The sequence below is a fragment of the Chanodichthys erythropterus genome, chromosome 4, assembly GCF_024489055.1.
Source record: "Chanodichthys erythropterus isolate Z2021 chromosome 4, ASM2448905v1, whole genome shotgun sequence".
In the NCBI taxonomy this organism is placed as follows: domain Eukaryota; kingdom Metazoa; phylum Chordata; class Actinopteri; order Cypriniformes; family Xenocyprididae; genus Chanodichthys; species Chanodichthys erythropterus.
In genome coordinates, this window is record NC_090224.1 from 28,760,109 (window position 1) to 28,781,927 (window position 21,819).

Sequence of the window (21,819 nt, forward strand, 5' to 3'; positions counted from 1 at the left end):
TATTAAATGAATGACAAAATTAAACGATATTTGGATTATGAAATTAATGTCGCCAGTAGGTGTCGGCAGGTCATTGTGCTAATGAATGAGTCATTTATTCAACTGATTCGTTCAAAACACTGATTCGTTCAGAAATAAATATCAAGTGGATCTCTATAATCTATTAGGCCATTGAATCACTCGGTCAACTGATTTGTTCAAAGACTCAGATTCATTCAGGAATGAAACACTGCTCTGTGTGCTAGGAGTCAGTTGTACAACGGTTCTGATTTGCATTGGAAGTTTAGTTGTCAGAGAAAATAAATCACCATTTTGTGTGACATTCATTAGTACTGTGGAATTACAAATTTGTTCTATGTTATATCTAGGTTCCAATGTAATAGTATATGAACTAAAATCTTTATGTATATTGTGTCAAGGCAGGCAGACCAGGTGTCTGAGACACTAACCTTTTTTCTCATGCATTTCCTGGCCATGTGGCATGACCAGCTCAAGATACAGCTGTGCTTTTGTCTCTATGATAATGTAAAGGTATAGGTGATACTGCCAGACTGATTGGATTAGCACCTACACATTTGAATTACACAGTTATGCTGATTAGATCATGGCTGGGAAATGTAGGCAATGATCTGATTCCTGTACTGCATTTGCATCCTTTGTTTAGATTGTCCACACCTCTGCTCTATGTATCCCTCCCCCTTGAATGTATATGAACTATATACAAGTCACTGCCTTAGTTAGATTTTGGATGACCACAGCGACGCACAGCGTGTTTCTCAATAAAGAGTAACTTCTGCTTCAAGAGATCCCAAAGTCTCCTGGTCTATGCTTCTGAGATTTCCAACAGTTTTGGTGCCGTGACCCGGATAGAGCTTCTCACCTCAATCCAGATTGAAACTTCAAGCACAACAAAGATGTGATCCAAAAGAAGATCCAGGCTGAATTTTCCTGTTGACCCAAGGGTTGGTGAGTGATACTCTATCCAAAAGAACCATTAAGACCAGACAATCTACAAATGTGTAATCCTCTGCGCCGTCAGAGAAGAGTTAACACAGCTGTAGGGTTTGGTTAACTAAGTTATCCTCTAAAAATGTTCTTTTAGAGATGAAGTTTATCCTCTGTTTAGGCAGGGAAGATTAGCATTAAGTGCTAATATTGGTAACCTCTGTTCAGGCAGGGAAGATTGGCATCACGTGCTAATATTGGTTTATCCTCTGTAAAGTTAGGGAAGTTTTATCCTCTGCTTTATAAGGGAAGGTTGTTTATCCTCTGTTTAGGCAGAGAAGATTTAGCATTATGTGTTAAAATTGGTATCCTTTGTTCAGACAGGGAAGAATTAGTGTAAAGTGCTAATAATTTGTGTTGTCCTCTCTTCAACGAAGGTTGACAATAGTTGATCTGTATTAACAAGTGTGCCCTCTGCTGATCAGAGAAGTTTTAGTGTTTTGATTGTGTGGTAACCAAGGAACTCACAAAATGTTTAGAAAGAATACTAGACTGATCCCCACAACTGATAAAGGTGGTCTTGCGACTCCTTTGTGGTCAGATAGTGAATTCAAATCACAGTTAGGAGTGCAAATGAACCTAATAGTCACTGAGAAAGTTAGACAAGAACTCACTCAGAAATATGAGATCCATCCAGACAAGATTTGTCCATCCAGACAAGATGAGTGTAAAAAGGTACTAGGAGCATGTATTTGCAAGAACAATGTGAAAGGCATTATCTGCTGCCATAGAGAATTTGGTTTAACGCTAGCTACACAACAGTCTCAGCGTAACTCAGAGCTAGAGGAACAGAACAAAGAGCTCCGTGCTAGATTAACTTCTTTGACTAAGAAATTGAACCGCTACAAAGCTGCAGCAAAAACTGATGGGGATGAAGTTAGTCAGTCTGCCAAGGCGCTGAGTCCTAAAGATGTAGAGAGACTATCCCAGACTACCCTCAGCACGCACAAATTTTCCTGAATTTAGAAGTGCATTGATAAGCAAAATGCGTCTCTATGACATGTCATTGACAGAAGTCACACAGCTGATGTCACAAATTCTAAATGAAACTGAATTCAACAGTTTTGAGTCTGCTGTTACTTCTGAACTACAACATGTCAGTAAAGGCGATTTGAGAGAAGGTGTTTTGAAAATTATATAGAATATCATGGGACCCAAAATAGACTGGTCCAGAATCACTAACTTTGTGCAAAGGAAAGAAGAACCTGTGAGTGAATACACTGAAAGGTTTTGTCAGTCAGCTGTGACTTACAGTGGAATAGTTGATGATTCTGAATGTGTGCTAGATGACAAGGGACCCTTAGTCCGCATGTGGTCAGATGGCCTTTTAGTAGAATACAGAAAAGCCTTGCCATTCCTAGATCCAACTTGGTCTAACAAAACCATCAGAGCTAACCTAGACAGCTTAGCTACATGGGAAAGAGATGCTGATATTAAGGCAAAAGTGAGAGAAGCAGCAGCTACGTTTAGCACAACAAATCAAGACAATAGATGGCATAGAAAAGAAGGCAAATGCTACTACTGTGAAAAAGCAGATCACTGGGAGAAAGAGTGTAGGAAGAAGTTGCAAGATAGTAAAAGAAACAATATGCATAACTCTGCTCCTTCTCAGCCTGCCTACAACCCTGAAGTAGTCCCACCAAGTTACACTGAAACTTTAGGACAGCTCGCTCAGGCTCTTCTAAAAGCACAAAAAGAAAAGGAAAAAAACTAATTGTTGGGGCTGTGAGTAACTACCTTTCCCCTGTAATCCATCACAATGACCAAAGAATTTTTGTGAAAGGTAGCATACAAGAGAAAGATTGACTTTTTGCTTGATACAGGTTTAGAAATTACAGTAATTTCTACAAAATTGGCTGAAGGTTTAAACATCCCGTACAAGAAAACTAAACTTTGTTTAACTGGTGTAATAGTTGAAGATTCTGTTTTGTAGAAACCCTGTCCAAAGAGGTACAGTTAGGCCTAAAGACTCTGACTACGAAATTGCTATGTGCTCCATTAAATACAAGTGCAATTCTAGGCATGGATCTACTGAGACAAGTGCATCTAACTTTAGACCTGTCCTCAGAATCTGCTAGCATAAAAATTTCCTCAGCACAAGTTTCTACTAATAATGCGACCACTCCTGAGTATGCTTTCTTACAGAATCATCCAATTTGGGCTAAAGACAAGGATGATTGTGGGTTTTTGACAGGTGTAGAACCAGTCAAATTGACAGGAACTCCACCTCCTGTTACCAAACAATATCCGATCAATAAGGAAGCTATACAGGAAATCAAACCTATTGTAGAAAAATTGCTAAAGCAAGGAGTGCTAGTTAAGACTAACAGTCCCTGTAACTCACCCTTATGGCCCATCAAGAAATCCAATGGGACATGGAGACTCACCATAGACTACAGAGTAGCCAATAAACATATTGATAAAATCACCCCTTAGTAGCAGATCCATCTACAATTTGTAATGGCCTACCATTAGATTGCCAGGTTTTTTCAGTAATTGATATGTATAATGGATTCTTTTCTGTACCATTGCACTCTGACAGCCAGGCATGGTTAGCTTTCACAGTTGACTATGAGCAATACAAGTGGACACGGTTACCACAGGGATTTCAGAATTCCCCAACTATATACCATCAGGCTGTCAGACGTGACTTGTGTGATCCAGAATGTCCAGTCAAACAGTCCACTATGATTCAATATGTTGATGATATTTTGATTGCCTCTACAGATCACGAGGTACATCAAACTGAATTGGCAGCATTGTTGGACTATTTGCAGAAAAGAGGACACAAATGCAGCTTTCACAAAGCTCAAATTGCTAAAAACCAAGTCACATTTCTGGGTCAAACAATTGGTGCAGGAAATAGATCCATTACACAGGATTGAGCTGCTTCAGTCAAAGCCATAACTCCACCTACTAACATTAAAACACTCCGATCATTTTTAGGAACAGCAGGTTACTGTAGACCTTGGATTTAAGACTATGCCTCAATTGCTCAGCCACTCTATGACTTGTTGAAAGGCCAGGTTAAAGATTCTGATACTGTTTGTATGGAAGAAATTCATCTCAAAGCTTTCAATGATTTGAAGAGAGCACTATGTCAAGCACCAGCATTAGGAATTGCCCAATCTGATAGGCCCTTTGTGCTTTATGTCCATGAACACTTAGGCTTTATGACTGCATGTCTAATGCAAGATCATGGGGGCAGTTTACGCCCCATTCATTACTATTCTGGTAAACTTGACATAATCGCTCAAGGGATGGGCCCATGTCTTAGAGCAGTGCAGGCAGTTCATCTAGCTCTTCAGGCTTCATCGGGAATGGTATTAGGACAGATGGTAAATGTAAGATGCCCTCATACAGTGTCCGCACTAATGAATCAAGCAAAAGTCACTTCTGTCACCTCCTCTCGTTGGGGAAATTGGTTAACAACTCTCACAGCCCCGAACATTGTTTTACAACGTGCGCCAGTCACAAACCCATCCTCATGTATGATGTCTGCAATGACTGAAGTTGTGTTAGAGGATGAAGGAGAAATGACTCACGATTGTGTTACGCTTACATTTGCAGCTATGAGTGAAATAAAAGAAACTCCTATAGAAAATGCAGAATTGGAGTTGTTTGTTGATGGTTCAGCTCAAGTTATTAAGGGTAACAGACGAGCAGGCTATGCAGTAACTTCCATCACTGAAGTGGTAGCTTCAGGTCGACTTCCAGATAATTTTTTAGCTCAAGCTGCAGAACTAGTAGCCTTAACTAGAGCATGCACGCTAGCTTCAGGATCGGTAGCAAATATCTACACTGATTCCAGGTATTCTTTTGGGATAGCTCATGATTTTGGTGTCATTTGGCAGAGTAGACAGTTTCTAACTTCTGCTGGATCCCCCATTAACCCTCTGGAGTCTGAGGCTGATTTGGGGCTTGGAGAAGTTTTGACATGCCCTGACATTTGTGCTTTTTTCAGTTGTTCATAAACATATTAATGGAAAAAGTGTCATTACACTGTATTCAGCACAAACTAGGCTACAATAATATGTGAGGAACACATGTATGTACATGTTTGTGTTTTTGAAGGAATAACATTTATGCGTGGTTGTTGAAAAAACAAAAAACTTAAGTCACTGAAATAAGGCCAAAAAAAGTATAGTAAATCTGTGTTCACAAGACTTTAGGGTATTGGAGGTTGTAAACTAGAGTTTTTGCTTCAAAATTATGTAAAAATTATGCTGCTTACTCCTTCATATAAAACAATATATTGATTTAGTTTTTGTAAGACACTTTTTTGCCAAGAAACACAGTATGCGAGGAGGCTATTCTCACCTGAGAAGACAAATGAATTGCATAGTAATGAGCTGAAATGACTTGCATATTAATGAGGCCTTCCAGTCAGGTAGGCTGTGAAAAAAACCTTCTGTGATGTCTCAAGCTCATTATGATATATGAAACATACAGAAAAATATTATTACAATATAAAGTAATGGTTTTATATTATACTTTAAAATATAATGTATTTCTGTGATGCAAAGAGTCTGAATATAGGCTTTTAGTTTAAAAGCATGCACATTTGGAGAAATATTGGATTCTCATATGCTTATGTCAATTTTCTATACAGAGGAGTTATATTAATTTAATATTCATTGTCATTACTATGAGCGCTGGTGTTTTCAATTCATCCTCGAAGTCGGAGGGCGCTCTTTGTGCATTTTTAGTCCACAAATTCATCTAAAAGAAGAAGAGGCTATTCCATGAATGGAGTTTCCATTAGCGGATAATGAGCTGAATCACGGATTTCTGACATGGCTCTCTTTTCATACAGATTACATAAACACAGAAGTTTTGTTTTCGATTTGACTTACATGATTTAAAACCTGACATCTTAACGTTTTTTTAGACATAAGTGTAATTTTTTTGTCATTGGTATTCACTAAGTTACAGTTCATTTTCTGAGAACTATCAGATTGGAGTTCGTTCAGAGGGAGACGAGAGATCACGCATCATGTTAGTTTATTTTACAAAAAGCACAACATTCTGTTTTTACTCTGAGTGTATACAAATGAAAGAAGATATTCCACAGATTAAAATGGTGTATAACTCTTAATTGTATGTGCAAGATTGATGGAGTATTTTGAGTCTCTTTCACACTGATAAGAAAAAAACCACGGTGGTATCGCCGGCGATGCCGTCAGACCTCAGAGTGGATTAGTGAAAGATCTAATGTTTGCCATGAAACTTCCAAAGAAATTAGCGGTGATCAAAGTGAAAGCACATCTCACAACTAATACTACGGAAGCTAAAGGTAATGCTCTTGCTGATGTAGCTGCTAAACAGGCTTGTTATTATGCAACAGTACAAGTGTGTTCAGGTAGTACAGCACAGAAGACAATTCTGCCTCCTGAATCAATAATTGATCTGTACAAAGACGTTCCTCTATATGAAGCATGGACATGGTTAGACAAAGGAGCCACAGCGGATTCATCTGGTTGCTGGACCAAAGGGGGAAAGTATGTTGCTCCCGAATCACTGCTGCCATATTTGGCTCAACAAATACACAATTTGGGTCACAGTGGTCCAGCAATGATGAATCACAGGTTCTCTATTGTGGAATCCACAATGGTGGAATCCAAAATTCATAAATTTGTAGCTACCGAAACAGTCAAAAGATGTGTTACATGTCAGAAAAATAATGATGTGCCAGCAGCAACTACAGCAGCAACACATACCCCAGCTCCACCAGGACCATTTCGTCACCTGCAAGTTGATTACATTTCGTTGCCTACTTGTAAGGGAAAAACTGATGTTTTGGTAGTAATAGACAAGTTCTCAAGATGGATAGAAGCTTATCCAACAGGGCGTGCTACAGCTGCACATACTGCTAAATGTCTTGTCACTGATTTTATTCCCTGGTGGGGATTACCAGATTACATTGACTCAGATCAAGGTACACACTTTACAGGACAGGTAGTCAAGGAAGTGTCTAAATGATGAAAATTAAGTGGAATCTTCACTGCAGGCCACAAGCATCAGGACAGGTTGAGAGAGCTAACAGAACAATCAAAACCAGGCTAAGCAAAATGCATCAGGAAGGAGTACCAAGGGTCAAGGCACTGCCAGCGGTACTGTGTAGCATGAGAGCATCACCTAACAGATCAGTAGGACTGAGCCCGCATGAGATTATTACAGGACGCCCAATGCAGATGCCAGGTGTGATTGATCTTAGAAATGCTGATGTACACATTGCCTCAGATGCTCTGATCACTTACTGTGAAAACCTCACAAAGGCAGTACAGAGTGCCAGAGAGAGAGTTGAGTCTTGTTGGCAGACTCCACCAGAAGGTGGACACACAATCATCCCAGGTCAGTGGGTCATGATAAAGACATTCAGAAACAAGCCGTTAGAGCCTAAGTGGCAAGGACCACATCAAGTGATGCTGATTACAGCTGCTGCAGTGTTGTGTCAGGGAAGGAAAACCTGGACTCATGTGTCACACTGTAAAGTTGTTCCCCCACCTACAGGGATAGGATAGGACACACGGACCAGTGAGGAGCCCAGGAAAGAACCGAATGCAATAGGCATCGGGGGTTAATCCTGCGGTGAAGAATACCTCATAGGCCTTCCCCCACTCACTAGTCCATCCTTACCTCACTGTTCTTTAGGTGTCACAGGAATTAAGAAATAGGGAAAGAAAGAACAACAATAGCAGACTTAGATTGAACAGAGGATACAACCCTAGTGTTTGCAGACTTTTACAACACAAACTGCTCTGTTGTCTTTTGTTTTCTTTCTTACTCTGCGAAGATACCACTTGATAGCTGTCCCGAGACCCATATGCACCGACCTCCTGACCTGCGTATGAAGACAACTAGACCCACTACCGAGCCGACTGTCACGGAATAAAAAATAAATAAATAAATACACAACGCAGAGAATCACATACGGGAACTTCAGTCATCCATCAACATGATCAAGATTGCCATACTAGTAATCATCATGGACATCGCACAAAGTGTAGACTCCAGAAACAACATATTCTTAGAGGTGATGAATATGTCAAGAAATGCCTTGTTTGCTGGAAAGAATGTTTGCATGCCCCACCCACATTCAGTAGGAGCAGGAATTGCATGGGTGGCACACCCCATCTCCAACTGTGACACATGTACCCTATTCGAAGTTCATACCAGTGGAATATACAACAAGAGTGCATGTCACAACATCACAACTCCTCCAGCTTCTCCATGTTGCATTCCTGGATTACCATCCTGCAACCTAACTTCAGCTACTCCCATCATGACCGATCTACTCTTGCCAATTATTTTCCCTTGGTGCGTGGAAAATTATGTTCCAGCCTCGACTCCATTGGGTGAAATTCCTTGTGAACATTGCAACCTTGTAGTCGAAAATAGAACAGCATCCCATGTGGACATTACTCCATCAGCAGGGAGAGAGGAAAAGGACTTAGAAGGGTGTCTTCACCGGACACCATCTCTCCCAAAATTCTTTGCAATAAATCAGTGGTGTATGATTCCTCCACCGACTGGCACCTTTTGGTTATGTGGAACTTCTGTCTACAACATCCTACCCAGCCGATTCAACGGCAGGTGCACCCTGGTTTATGTTCTACCAGCTATCAGAGAAAATACACACTCCACCCCAAGCTCTCCACATCTATATAATTCAGCTCCTACCACAAACAAAGAAGATGGCTGCATTCCAGGACTCACTTGTGCCCAAACATGGTGGTCAAGAACTCTTGGTGCATTAATCCCATCTTATGGTGTCATGCAGGCCCTTGATCAAGTCAGAAGCTTATCGAATTCTGTACAGAAACTGGCCAACGATACTGCTTTGGCTCTAGGTAACATTACAGACACTCTCGCTTCGCACAAGATAATGATCTTACAGAACAGAGTGGCTTTGGATTACATTCTTGCAACGCAAGGGGGAGCATGCGCCATTATCGGACCTGAGTGCTGCACCGGATTAATGGATCCAACAGAGAACTTGAACAAAATCCAACAAGACATTCTTGATCTTTCAGCAAAATTACACCAGATGACTGAAGATAATTCTTCATGGTTCGGAAACCTGTTAGGTAAACCTTGGCTGTGGATCAAGGAAATAGCAATTCTGCTGTTGTTTTTCCTACTAGTTTACTATCTATGCGTCCACAGTATCAAGTGTTTCATTCAACAAATGACTCACACTCATCACGAAGAAATGACTGTGTCAACATGCCATTCATCACTAAAGACAATCAACACAGAGCAAGTGCTATGTGCCTGTAACGATCAAAGGTTACAAGAATGAAACTTTTAAGCGTCTAAATTTTTATTTTGTGAGAGTTATTAGAACTCTCAAAGGGGGAACTGTGGAATTACAAATTTGTTCTATGTTATATCTAGGTTCCAATGTAATAGTATATGAACTAAAAACTTTATGTATATTGTGTCAAGGCAGGCAGACCAGGTGTCTGAGACACTTACCTTTTGTCTCATGCATTTCCTGGCCATGTGGCATGACCAGCTCAAGATACAGCTGTGCTTTTGTCTCTATGATAATGTAAAGGTATAGGTGATACTGCCAGACTGATTGGATTAGCACCTACGCATTTGAATTACACAGTTATGCTGATTAGATCATGGCTGGGAAATGTAGGCAATGATCTGATTCCTGTACTGCATTTGCATCCTTTGTTTAGATTGTTCACACCTCTACTCTATGTATCCCTCCCCCTTGAATGTATATGAACTACCAAGTCACTGCCTTAGTTAGATTTTGGATGACCACAGCAACGCACAGCATGTTTCTCAATAAAGAGTAACTTCTGCTTCAAGAGATCCCAAAGTCTCCTGGTCTATGCTTCTGAGATTTCCAACAGTACTCAATATTAATTCCCATTTCCTACACTTCTCTCTCTCTCTCTCTCTCTCTCTCTCTCTCTCTCTCTCTCTCTCTCTCTATATATATATATATATATATATATATATATATATATATATATATATACAAAAAAAAAAAACTCAAAATAGAATAGGCCTAATAGATATGCTGTGACTGTAAAATACATTGAAATAAATATATTTTCATAGCCTATCTGTCATAACATTTCAAATTCATCCCATGTTGAATAAAACAAAAGACTGCTGGTACGATGCTGGTACTTTTACTTCAATGTATTGTACATTCGCTCCACGCTGCCCAGTGTGTCAAGCAGTTTTGCTAGATTTTTATAGTTGGTCAGTTAAATAAAACAAGCATTGTGCCAAAGTTGTAGGCTGGGGGTAGTTGTTTGCAGCTGCAAAGTAAATTAATATTTATGACATAAACTAATATTTCACGTGTAGATGAATTTATGTCTACACAGAATTAAGCCCTGACTCTGCACCAGTATGATTTGTGTCAAGCCATTCACTAGTCTGGTTATTTGATGAGAAAGAGATGAAATGTAGAATAAACATGTTACAAATCTGTACAGCTGTAGAGCGAGGGACTATTATTCTGTTGAGCGGAACGGATGAACAACTGATGACGACATGGTTTGATTTCTGGTTGACCAATCAATATTCAGGCTGATTATTTGTTTTCAACCCCAGAATTAAAAAATTAAAAATCAAGCCAATTTTTAGTTTTTTTCGTTTTCTTTTTAAAAATGAAAAACGAAAAAAAGTGTGGTTCCCTTTCGTGGGAACTATCGATGCTATGTCGAATGACGTGAAGGGAACCCTCTGTATTATTGCGTCGTGAAGCACCTCTGTTTCCAACCACGATGAGACAAGACGTCAGAGGCGGGTGACGTCATGGACCAGGAAACTATAAAGCATACCCAGAACAAAGAACGCTAGCTTCTGTTGTCTTCAGCAAGCACTCTCTGTATCTTGTGTGTCTTATTTGGTGTTGTTTGTCTATCTCACGTTCTGATATCTTCGTCTGAGGACAAGAATCAGCAAGCACTCACATATATATATATATACATATATAATGGTGGAAAAAGACACTAAGAAGGACAAACAGCAGTTTACAAAGTGTGTGCCTCCCTGCACTTGATTCATCTCGGGTGGGGACACACACGAGATGTGTGTAATTTGCCTGGGAGTTGAGCACGCACAGGCAGCTCTCGAGGGGTTGAGACGGGCTCTGCCTTATCTTTTCCCTTACCTGCCAGACCCAGTGTCTCTCCTCTGGTTATGGAAGCACGCGCTGCGGTTTCTTCCCCCCTTCCCTCCATGCTCAACGTGTCTTCCTCTGAGGAGGCTGATGTGGAGAGCGTCGAAGCTGGTGATGAGGAACCGCCGTCCTCATCTCCAGCTTATGAGGAGCTGCTGGAGGTAGTGACTAGGGCAGTCAATAAGCTGAAAAAAGACTGGCCCACGTAGAGGAGCGAGTATAAACCAAAAAGCATACTCGATGAGCGCTTCCTCCCCGCACAGTCACTACCCCAGTGTCAGGGTCTGCCGTACTTTCCCGACCTCCACACTGAGGTGTCGAGGTCGTGGAACAGACCAGTGCAATATAACATGGCATGTTGTATATGTTTTCAGCCCCCAAACATCTCTTTACAGCAATATTATGGGGCTGAAACACAACAGCTATGGGGCGATGCCTCGGGTTGAGGAGACGCTTGTGAGCTATCTCTCGCCCGCGTCTGCATCGTCCCTTAAGACCCCGATATTGCCCACCAAGCCTTTTAAAAACTACATCAGGGCTGGTGGGCAAAGCTTATTCGGCAGCGGGTCAGGTTGCAGCCTGTCTACATACCATGTCAATTTTACAAGCATATCAGGCTGATCTGCTGGGGGAAATTGATGAGAGTGGGGAAGCGACATTTGAGTGCATTCAAGAGCTGCATAAAGGGACAGATCTAGCTCTCTGGACCATCAAGGAAACGGCCAAGTCAATCGGCCGCTCTATGGCAGCCTTGGTGGCCACGGAGGGGCACTTGTGGCTCAATTTGTCGGACATGAAAGACAAGGACAAAAATATCCTTATGGATGCGCCGCTGTCTCCTGTGGGCCTATTCGGCGACGCAGTATCTACTGTCGTTGATAGGTTCCAGGAGACACGCAAACAATCAGCGACCTTCCAGAGGTGTTCAGATATTAAAAAATCTGGTATCCGTTGGCTGTCCTGCCATCCCTGCCACCCAGTGTGCGTCAGGATCTCCACCGATCCTCCGAGGAGGGTCGGTTGTCACTTGATTCGCTTGTCTGCCGGTGCGCCGCGCCAGACAAATGAGCCAAGTGCTCAAAAAACACCAGAGACCAGTCTCGAGAGACTGATTCCCTTAGTAGAATTTATGGAAGAATGGAAACTTCTCCCGAACATTTCGAAATGGGTGCTGCTCACAATAGAACAGGGTTACAAAATACAGTTTGGCTCTCGGACGCCCAGGTTCAACGGGGTTCTTCCCACAGTGGTGACAGTCTCTGGTTATGGAACAAGAAGTTATGACACTTTTGCAAAAAGGAGCTATAGAAAGGGTTCCTCCTTCCAGCAAGCTGTCAGACTTTTACAGCCGCTACTTCATTGTTCCAAAGAATGATGAAGGGTTACGTCCGATCATAGATTTACGTGTGCTAAATTGATCTGTACGAAAGTTAAAGTTCAAAATGCTTACACTCAAACAGATTTTCCCACAGATCAGGTCCGAGGACTGGTTTGTGGCGATAGACCTGAAAGACACATACTTTCATATATCCATCCATCCTCATCACAGGAAGTTCCTCAGGTTTGCTTTCGGGGGCGAAGCTTACCAATACAAGGTTCTTCCCTTTGGCCTATCTCTATCACCCCGCACGTTCACAAAGTGCATGGATGCAGCTCTGGCTCCGTTGAGACTCTGTCGCACATGAAGAAGCTTGGGCTGAGGCTCAATGCAAAGAAAAGTGTGCTGGTTATGAGTCAAATTACCAACTACTTAGGGGTAGTGTGGGACTCCACCACGATGCAGGCATATTTATCCTCTGCTCGTGTGAGTTCCATTCTCGCCGTGAATGGGGTGAAGTTAGGCCAGTCATTCACTGTAAAACAGTTTCAGAGACTGACGGGTCTTTTGGCAGCTGCATCCAACGTGATAACTTTTGGCCTTCTGCACATGAGACCCTTACAGTGGTGGCTCAGGACCAAGGGGTTTTCTCCGAGGGGAAATCCTTTTTGCATGATCAAAGTCACGCGACGATGCCTTCGTGCTCTGGTCATGTGGAAAAAGCCTTGGTTCCTGTCCCAGGGACCTGTGTTGGGGACTTCTCACGTAATGCTTATGACAGATGCTTCCCTCACAGGCTGGGGGGCGATCATGAGTGGTTGCTCAGCTCAGGGTTTATGGGAGGACCATCAGCTCTCCTGGCACATAAATCGGCTGGAGATGATGGTGGTATTTCTTGCATTGAAACACTTCCTCACGGACCTGAGGGATCATCACGTGTTGGTCCATATGGACAACACGACGGTGGTCTCATATATCAACCACCAAGGGGGTCTGCGGTCTCGCCGACTTTGCAACTTGGCCCGTTGGATCCTCCTGTGAGCCCAGGGAAAGCTCCTCTCATTGAAAGCAGCTTATATTCTGGGGCATCTAAATGTGGGAGCAGACGCCCTGTCGAGGCAGGGGCCAAGGCCCGGGGAGTGGAGACTCCACACCGAGGTGGTGGAGCTCATCTGGAAAAACTTCGGTCAAGCGGAAGTCGACCTATTTGCTTCAGGAGAGTCAGCCCAGTGTCCACAGTGGTACTCCCTAACGCACCCAGCACCTCTGGGTCTGGATGCTATGCTGCAGATGTGGCCGAGGCTACGTCTGTATGCATTTCCCTGGACAAGGTACACCAGGAAGGGGTCAGCCTGATACTGGTGGCCTCGTACTGGCCGACCAGGATATGGTTTGCAGACTTAGTGTCTCTAATAGACGGCTCCCCAATGGAGCTTCCTCTCAGGTAGGATCTCCTGTCTCAAGGGGCAGCACGATACTCCATCCCCGCCCAGAGCTATGGAAACTGTGGGCCTGGCCTCTGAGGGGGCAAGGCTCATAGACTCTGGTCTCCCAACCGAGGTTGTGGAGACCATCCTTCAGTCCAGAGCTACCTCCACAAGGAAGCTATATTCATATAAATGGAAGTTGTTTCCTACATGCTGTAGTCAACGGAATGTGGACCCTGTCCAGTCATCTATCAGTTTTGTGCTTCAGTTCCTCCAAGAGAAGTTCTCGGAAGGGTTATCTCCTTCAACATTGAAGGTTTATATAGCAGCCATTTCGGCTTATCATGTTCTTGTAGGGGGTTCCTCTGTGGGTCGAGACCCCATTGTCATACGCTTCCTTCCTGGCACACTGAGGCTGAGGCTTGCAGTGCGTACAAGAACTCCAGCCTGGGACTTGGCTATAGTGTTAGAGGGGTTAGCTTAGGCTCCCTTCGAACCACTAGAAGAGGTATCAGAAAAATTCCTCACTCTAAAAAGGATATTTCTTCTGGCAATCTCGTCTCTTAAAAGGATAGGAGATTTACAAGCACTGTCGGTTGCTCCTTCGTGTCTGGAATTTGCGCCTGGTATGGTTAAGGCTTTCCTGCACACTAGACCTGGCTACATGCCAAAGGTCCCCACTAACGTCCCGGGTCCTATTGTACTCCAGGCTTTCTGTCCTCCTCCTTTTGTAGATCCAGATCAGGAGAAACGCAATCTGCTTTGCCCCGATAGGGCTTTAGATACATACATCCACAGAGCTGCCCGGTGGCAGAAAACAGACCAGTTGTTTGTATGTTATGGGTCCCCTAAGAAGGGGGGCCCAGCATCTAAGCAGAGGATGAGCAAGTGGGTGGTTGAGGCCATCTCACTTGCCTATGAAGCATCTGGTCAGCCATATCCTCTAGCTGTCTGTGCTCATTCCACTAGGGGTATGGCGGCTTCTAAGGCATTAATGTCAGGAGTATCATTGAATGATATATGTGATGCAGCTGGATGGTCATCCCAGCACACATTAATCAGGTTTTACAACCTAGACGTAAGTTCTACTCCGGGTTCCTGTCCACAAGATCACAGACAGGTACTCTGTGATACGGCGTAGTTGGGACAGCGTTCCCATCACGTCATTCAACGTAGCATTGATAGTTCCCACAAAAGGGAAGGTCTCGAGTTACTGGTGTAACCCTTGTTCCCTGAGTAAGGGAACGAGACACTACGTCACGTTGCTGTACCCCCAGCATACCTGTGAGCCTCTTGCTGCAGCCATAATCCAGAAGCTAGCGTTCTTTGTTCTGGGTATGCTTTATAGTTTCCTGGTCCGTGACGTCACCCGCCTCTGACGTCTCGTCTCATCACTGTTGGATACAGAGGTGCTTCATGACGCAATCATACAGAGGGTTCCCATCACGTCATTCAACGTAGCGTCTTGTTCCCTTACTCAGGGAACAAGGGTTACACCAGTAACCCGAGCCGTTTTCTCGTTTTTCTGATTTCAATATTAAATCAAAAAACGAATAAACGGAAGATACCCTGATTCACCTTCATTTTTGCTTAGTTTTTTCTTGTTTTAAAGTCTAACAAAAGCACCCAGAGGTAAGAACTCAACTATGAAACAAAAAGTCAATTAAAGGTGAAGTACCAGTGGTAGAGTTATGACTGATGTTTAAACAAAAAGAGCAATGTTTTGATAGTATCAAAAGTCACTGTATTTACACTTTTTGAAAGAAACAATCTATGAATGCTTACAAGTATTTACATGTATTTACATATTAAGCTGTTTTTCTTTTTATATTACACACATCACTTTTAAAACACTTTAGCTCTTTTTCTGTTGCAATAATAATAATAATAAATTCTTACATTTTTTAAAAAACTGTCCATCCATTTGTTGATGTCCATTTCTCTAACTCTGTCTTCAAATATATCTATCTAAAAAAAATAAAAGAATATTCTTTGTTTTATATATCTAGTATACACATGTGAAAAACAATAAAGGTTTGATGAAATTATACTGTAAATAAGAAAAAAAAGCGGCAATCTTACAGCTGGTCTGAATCCTTGATTATTCAAAAAACTCACAAAGGGCATCAACTCTGCTGCAGTGTCCACAGAGTATGTTATGAAAACATCTCCTGAAAATCATAAAAGTTATATAGGTTGTCAGAGTTCAAGGTGATAGGCTGAAAATCTGTCTTTGATACATCACTCACTGCAGTCATCAGGAAGACTGATGTTGCGCTTCATTGTTTGAAGGTGGCCGACGGCAGCTGGTTGGGACGGCTGGACACACACTTCTGACATGAGCTCTCTTACAGGGGCTGTGCTCTGATGGGATGTGACTTGAGGGGGCCTCACAGCAGCCGCTTGTCTAGAGATGGGCCTCCAAAAGAAAGCAAAAACATTTGGATATTCACAGGGCAAGTCAAACTTAAAATATTGAGTAGGCTAACTCTTGCAGTTTGAAAAATGGTGTTGGGGCAGGGCTTCAGCTTCCTCCACGGCGCAATTAAGTGGACAATGATGATTTTTTATTTACTGCATTATTGTTTATGTTACTGCAATGCTAGTTGTCTATGTGAGTTATAGCATGTAAATTTAGAGAGTGTTTGTAACTGGGAAAACGTCTCAGGTTACGCATGTAACCATGGTTCCCTGAGAACAGGGAACGAGACACTGCGTCGAAATGCTATTGGGGAACACCTCTGCGTGAACCAGTGTCTGAAACGCTTAATCAAATCACTGCAACCATATTGACTGGTGACAGCCCATGACATCAAAATGATGTGACCCATTAATAAGGGGCGCCTAGATAACATGTCATCCACTTATTGTCTGAAGGGACTGTTCAGCAGGCAGCCCCAAGGTATGACAGGGAAAAGCAGAGTCTCATTTCCGATTCTCAGGGAACCTTGGTTACATGCGTAACCTGAGATGTTCCCTTTCGAAAGGGAACTCACAACTGAGTCGAAACACTATTGGGGAATGATACCATTCTGAGGGGAGTGCATGCCAAGGATGTCAGTGAAAACTGTCAGAACAAGCTATTTCAATTGAAATGCCAGAACCACTCTCCCTACGGGTCACAACTGGGCTGTAAGTGACAGCACTCCCTACATTCATAGCCCAAGCTATAGCCTCAAAGAACACATCCAAACAATGAAAACCTGCCAAGGCCACTCAAAGACTTGGAACCAACAACATCATATAGAAGAGGTCCTTTTAAGGGAATGTGGTTAGGGAGCAAGAGGGAATTCCAGCCATTCACTTCTCAAGGGAACATAGTCAACCCTGAGTGCTACCAGGGAGGCCGACCTGGTCTTACTTTTTTAGAAACCTAGTCTGGCCAACAACCTGTCTGTTTTCTGAACAGAGTCTCTGAAACACTTGCCTCCAGAAGAGTCATCCAGAAAGAGGGACTGCAAACTGGCAGTAAACCAACTCAGACCAGATTGTAGAGATCCTGGAGAGCAGGACTCAGCATAGCACTTTTCAACCCCTGCTAACAAGAGGATTCTGCTTCGATCCTAGGATCTACAGAGCGCTTATTTTTCAAAGCACTGAGGAGGCTGTGTGCTCTAAAGGGACCCTAGTGAGGGGAAAGCAAATCTTGTTGGCTTAACATACCCAAATCATTGGGGACTCACCTTCAGAGAGGCCTGCTAAGGCCAGCTATCTGATAGTGAGTGATGCTAGCCGCCAGGTACCCAATTGTTAGGGACTCGGTTTCAGGGAGGCCTGCTAAGGCCAACTACCTGATAGAAAGTCTAGCTGGCTGCTAAGTACCCAAATGTTGGGGACTCACTCTCAAAGAGGCCTGCTAAGGTCAGCCATCTGATAGCAAGTTAATGCTGTTTGCCAAATACCCACAATACTGGGGACTCGCCCTCAGAGAGGCCTGCTAAAGCCAGCCAATTACCCAATTGCTGGGGACCCACTCTCCAGGGAGGCCTGCTAAGGCCAACTACCTGATAGCAAGTCTTGCAGGCTGCTATGTACCCAAGCATTGGGGACTTGCCCTCAGGGAGGCCTGATAAGGCCAACCATCTGATAGCAAGCCAATGCAGTCTGGCAAATACCCACACTGCTGGGGACTCGTCTTCAGGGAGGCCTGCTAAAGCACCCTACCCGATAGCAAGTCTTTCTGGCTAAAAAACTACCCACACTGTCGAGGACTTGCCCTCAGAGAGGCCTTCCAAGGCCCAATCCCAATTCTACCCCTTACCCCTTTCCCCTTTCCCCTTTCCCCTTCCCCTTTTTTTCGCGCGTTCACGTGAAGGGGTAGGGGGAAGGGCCAGGTAGCCCTTCAAACAAAGATTTTTCGGGACCACACTTCAGACGAAGGGGTATGATAAATTTCCAACTTGGCCGACCGAGCGAGCAGAGAGACCCATAAATGTAAGTATTTTTTTACGGTAAACAGTATTTTAGTAATAAATAATCATTTGTTTTATGTTGCCTTTAATCTTGTGTTCATGTATGCGGTTATGTTCTCCGAAAAAAAGATTTGTAAAAATCGCTATGAAAACAGTTCGCTAATATTTTTTACTTTATGATAGTTCCACAACATATTTTTTTTATATTTTATTGAAACCCGCGTTGATTTGACAACATAAATTCAAATCCGGTGGCAGCTAACTTATCTTTTTGCCGCATGCCTGATTAATGTATTGTTTTGTTGTGGTTACGTCCATAAATACGTGTACGTTACATGATATAAACAAAAAGTGCATTCAGTTTGCGTGCTTATTCATCAGTATTGTATGTTCTGTATCAACCAGGGACTCCTGAGGAAACACGCAGGCTCGTCTCCTTTGTCTTATGCGAAGAACTGAAGACAAATGCAAAAAAAATAGCTGTCGCCCAAGCAACAGAGATCACTACAGCTATTGATGGCATCTTAAAAGGCCAATTCACACCGCACCAACAAAAAATTTTTTAGCGCGACCCTTTTTGTTAACGAGACCCATAAGCATATACAACCATGTAGCTAAACAAGCCAAAACAAACTATTAAAAACGAAACTGAAGGTAAACCTGCGCTGCTCTCATAGTGGTTAACGTTAACTCTCTCTTTCGGTGAAGTGGAGCAGCTGCTCTTGCTGAATGGCACGGATTGCACTATGGACTATTGTACCTTTTGTATATTTTATTTATTTTTTAACAGTATTTTATTTTTTATAATGAACAAGCTGCAATGTCACGTTTCCACTGCTTTGTTGTGTTGTGTGTGAGGCGCGGGCGCGATCAAACAGCTGTCTTTGCAGGGGACTTGCCTCATCGTCATGGCAACGGTTCGTGGCCAGGTCAGATTACATCAGAGTTTGTTGCCGTCTGTTGGAAAACTGTTCACACCGCGCAGACATTCCACGACCCGACAAACGCCTATTAAACATGTTCAGTCGGGTGAAAACTCCAACAGACGCCAACAGGGGTATCACACCGATCCAACAAACTCCAACAGACTAGTGTTGTCGGTGCGGTGTGAATTGGCTTTTAGAAGTGTGTGATAAACATCGGCGCATCTATGACGTAGGAGCTAGCGACGACTTATGATGACGTGTAACGGTCTAGTAGTGGTGTCCCATTTCTTAGGGTAATATTTTCAGCCCTACCCCTTGACACTCTGTTTCAAGGGGCAAGGAGAAGGGGTAGGCGTAGGGGTAAGGGGAAGGGGAAGGGGAAGGGGAAGGGGTATTAAATAGAATTGGGATTGGGCCCAAGTCCTGCTTATCTATATGTCTCGTGAAAAGCGCTATACAAATAAATGTGAATTGAATTGAATTATCTGATAGCAGGTCATTGCTAGCTGCCAAGTACCAATTGTTGGAGACCCACTCTCCAGGGAGGCCTACTAAGGCCAACAACCTGATAGCAAGTCATTGCTGGCTTCCAAGATCCCAAATTGTTGTACAATCTATACTGTAAAAAGCACTATATAAATGTAGATGACTTGACTTGACATGCATTTACCCCAAATGCAGAAAGGGGACGGGCCTTGGCCGGACAACTCTCACAATGAGAGGAGGCCAACACTAGGGATGCTAAAAAGAACCTACACTCAGATAATGAGGGTTCAGGGGCTAGCAGACCACCTCCACTATCCCTAGTATTAGCCTAGATCAGCTATTAATGTGGTCCTGGTGAGGGCCAGCACACAAGCATAAATCAACCTGAGGCTCATAAAGAGCAGCAGCCTCTACAGAATGACTCACAATATCGAGAGGAGGCAGGATCACTTAACCTGTATAAACAGCTAAGGTGGCCTGAATTTACACTGAGAGCCAATGCACTGCTGCTAACTACATACAGAGCTCAGAGGAGCGATGCTTACCCAGGTAAACAATAGCAGGCGGCCCGTGAGCCGACGATAGACGTTTGATCTATCTGAAGTTCAAGCACTACACTGCATTCCAAATTATTATGCAAGAGACAAATCATTCAGATTTCTATACAATAAACATTCAGATTTTAGTTTTTCTAAGAAAATGTTTGTTCGTTTATTTATTCATGTCTTTTTAGATAACTGGTATCAATCTCAGACAAAATAATTTGCCAGATCTATGGAAACCCTACTTAGAGGTTGTTCCACATTATTAAGCAAGTCACAGTTCTCATGCAATATGGGGAGGAAGAAAGATCTTTCGGAAGATGAAAAGCATGAAATGGTGCAATGTTGTGCAAAAGGCATGAAAACAACTAATATTGTGTGAAACTGAATGGAGATTATCAAATTATCATTAGATTTGTGAGTGATTTAGAGCACAGCAGAACTCGGTCAGATAAAGGCTTATTGAGTAAAGTTCCTGTCAAAAAAATTAATTGTATTAAAAGGGCAGCTATAAAAAAAGCCAGTGTTGAGCAGCAAACAGGTATTTGAAGCTGCTGGTGTCTCTGGAGTCTTAATGCAGGCTGGCAGTTGTGCGTAAAGATGCATTTCAGCCACTCCAAACCAAACCTCACAAAGAGAAACATTTACAGTGGGTTTAGAAATACATGAAGACTCATTTTTAAATAGTTTTATTCACTGACTAATGCCGTACTACAATGGAAGGTCTAAATGGATGGATTTCTGGATGGTTGGTGAATGGCCACCACATTCCAACAAGACTGCGACGTCAGCAGGGAGCTGGTGGGTGATGATTTGGGCTGGAATACTGGGAAGTGAGATGGAGGGTATTAAAATGACTTTTGCAAGATATGTGGAGTTCATAACTGGCCATTTGCAGCTATGGTATAAAAAGGAGGATAGTGCATAGTACAATGAACTATTGTACAATGCACTATGCACTATCCCATGCCGCAAAAAAAACCCACCACAACAATAAAACTGTCACAGACACATCAGGTTCCACCTCACTCCCTTACCCACGCACTCAATCACCAGCCTACTGATCACCGCCACCTGTGACTCATCAGCACTGCAATCACCACCACTACAAAACCACCACACACACACACTCACTGTCCGGTCTTGTTTGCACTACAATCCGTGTATGCTTACCTTTAGGACTCCAAACGCCATACTTACCTATTCCAGTCGTATCCTCCATCTCCTTCATCTCATGTTCTCCTCGTGTGCCTACCTGCCTGTGTGTGTGAGTGTCTCCGCCATCATCCTCCAACTAGTGATGGGCAGAGCGAGGCTTCGTGAAACACTGAAGCAGTTGAATCAAATGTGCCGTGAGGATTCGAGGCTTCGAAACAATCTGACACTTGACTCCACGGTGACCCCTAGTGGTCAAAAGAGTGTAAATGCAACAAAACTCAAACTAAACATGCAGTAAAAACACCTTTTACAAATCTATTGCAAATGTTTTATTGAAAGTAAAATCTATTAAATGCAATTAACTAATTCTCTAATAAGATTAG

At 42.9% G+C, this 21,819-nt stretch overlaps 1 protein-coding gene across 4 annotated transcripts in view; it reads right to left on the reverse strand.

Moving 5' to 3' along the window:
* Positions 1 to 21,819, reverse strand: part of traf3ip2a (TRAF3 interacting protein 2a) — a 132,672-nt gene that overhangs the window by 30,082 nt on the left and 80,771 nt on the right. For 2 of the 4 annotated variants that reach the window (XM_067384678.1, XM_067384676.1), the window contains exons 5-7: positions 16,162 to 16,331; positions 15,995 to 16,083; positions 15,812 to 15,880 (exon numbers count right to left, since the gene is read on the reverse strand). In XM_067384678.1, the coding sequence (XP_067240779.1) occupies positions 15,812 to 15,880; positions 15,995 to 16,083; positions 16,162 to 16,331 (328 nt within the window). Of the gene's footprint in view, positions 1 to 15,811; positions 15,881 to 15,994; positions 16,084 to 16,161; positions 16,332 to 21,819 lie in introns of those variants that run through there. The other 2 variants (XM_067384677.1, XM_067384679.1) reach the window with 2 other exon arrangements.